Source organism: Perkinsus marinus, assembly GCF_000006405.1.
Source record: "Perkinsus marinus ATCC 50983 genomic scaffold scf_1104296977904, whole genome shotgun sequence".
Classification (NCBI taxonomy): Eukaryota; Perkinsozoa; order Perkinsida; family Perkinsidae; genus Perkinsus; species Perkinsus marinus.
In genome coordinates, this window is record NW_003200016.1 from 1 (window position 1) to 1,671 (window position 1,671).

General features: G+C 45.5%; 2 protein-coding genes across 2 annotated transcripts; both read left to right on the forward strand.

Moving 5' to 3' along the window:
• Window positions 1–169: 169 nt before the first annotated feature.
• Window positions 170–691, forward strand: Pmar_PMAR008517 (hypothetical protein; the record flags this gene model as incomplete). Its single annotated transcript, XM_002764353.1, has 2 exons — window positions 170–291; window positions 601–691. 2 exons carry the CDS (start codon window positions 170–172, stop codon window positions 689–691), a joined length of 213 nt encoding a protein of 70 aa, XP_002764399.1.
• A 27-nt stretch (window positions 692–718) lies between these two features.
• Window positions 719–1,403, forward strand: Pmar_PMAR008518 (hypothetical protein; the record flags this gene model as incomplete). The annotated part of the gene is made up of 2 exons (XM_002764354.1): window positions 719–832; window positions 1,164–1,403. 2 exons carry the CDS (start codon window positions 719–721, stop codon window positions 1,401–1,403), a joined length of 354 nt encoding a protein of 117 aa, XP_002764400.1.
• Window positions 1,404–1,671: the final 268 nt, after the last annotated feature.

Below are 1,671 nucleotides of genomic sequence, written 5' to 3' on the forward strand. Positions count from 1 at the left end.
AAGAGGAACTTCATCGAAAGAGACAATCCTCGTGTGTTTGAAGTCCTCTCGCTATGGTCTCAGCCGAGACATGGCCATTTTGCCTTGGTAAGATTAAGCAACTCGAAGAGTCAACCATATCAGATCTGTATAATCGTTTTGCGATATAATGACGAGAATAACAGTCCCAATGGAAAGTAACTACTGCGAGAAAGTAGCCGACGTCGGTGAGAGCAATAACGGCGTTATGGTACGGCAACAGTTGACTTCGCTGGGTTACGGTATCGATAAAATGAAGAAAGTGGTTAACAGGTGACACATGTCTGTATACATTTATTTATAACCATAGTATCGCTACGGACTTGGAAGTCTAGGGATGCGGGGAAACTGTGGCATGCATCCGAGTCGGATGCATGCCATGAGTCGGATGATCCGACCAGCGAAGCTTCATTGTCAAAAACCAACAGAGCCCATACGAGAGCAGTCCCTTGGGGAAAGTCTCAGCCATGATCAGTTTAATGCATCGTACACGATGGTGAACTCATATTAGTACTCCTAACATGAAATTTTAAGGGTGGGACAATCAGATCTCCTCATAGGTCTACCCAAAGGATTGTATAGGTGTGGCGACAGCTCCGACCAGATGCTCTCGCAGCTGCTGGCAGTCACCTGGCCAGAGGAGAAGGCACTGTATATGTTAACAACTTGTTAATAGCTTGTTAATAACAAGCTTCAGAAAATGCCCGAGTTTGGGAATAAATGCTCTTTGGTTTCGGCGGTCCGAAAGGGCCTTGAATTACAATCTATGGAGAACCAATGCAAGTGGTTACCCGAGACTTACATTCTGTTGAAGGTGACGGTCGCCAAGCATTAGTGGAGAGATTCTCTCCGAGAGAATGAGAGTTCAGGAAACTAGAAGGGCTATTGCAGCCGTGAAGGAATCAGGAGAAGAATCTTGCTGGATCGTGAAGCCGGCGTCGTTGAATAGGGGCATGGGAATAAAAGTATGATCATCATCATCATACTACCTCGAAAATTACCACTGGTGTGAAACACGATACAATTGATTCACGTTAGACACACTATGTGGAATAAGAAATTCTATAGTTGCTCTGCTACTCCATATAGTGGCTATATCATATGACGCACTACGTCCTTGCCTGTGCAAATACTCAACACTTCAGATTCTCGACCGGAAAACAGCCTTAGAGTACTTAAAGGGCCTCGAAAAGGGACGGCCATCTAAGGCTGTCATTCAACGATACATTAGTGATCCTCTTCTTTTGGACGGGTGTAAATGCGACCTCAGAATGTTCCTCTTGATGACGCGAACGGAACCGTTGAAGGTGCTCATGGCATCCGCTTACTGTCCTACTAATCATGATAGGCATATTTTGCTCGTGGATATGTACGGCGCACTCTGAGTGACTATTGTTCCGATATCACTAATCGCTGTGCACATCTAACGAACCAGGCAGTTCAGAAAAAACTTGGAGATGACTATAAAACTAGGAAGCAGGAATCGACCTGGTGCGGACCATGCTGAAATCGCTAGCCAGAAAATGGTATCCTTCAGGAGTATCCAACGCTTGTGTGAATACTTAGCATCAACTTCGTCATCTGAGGGAGACGCCTCGTGGTGGCTTAACACGTGGTACTGTCGTGTGTTCGAGCCCATCATTATGGAAATGG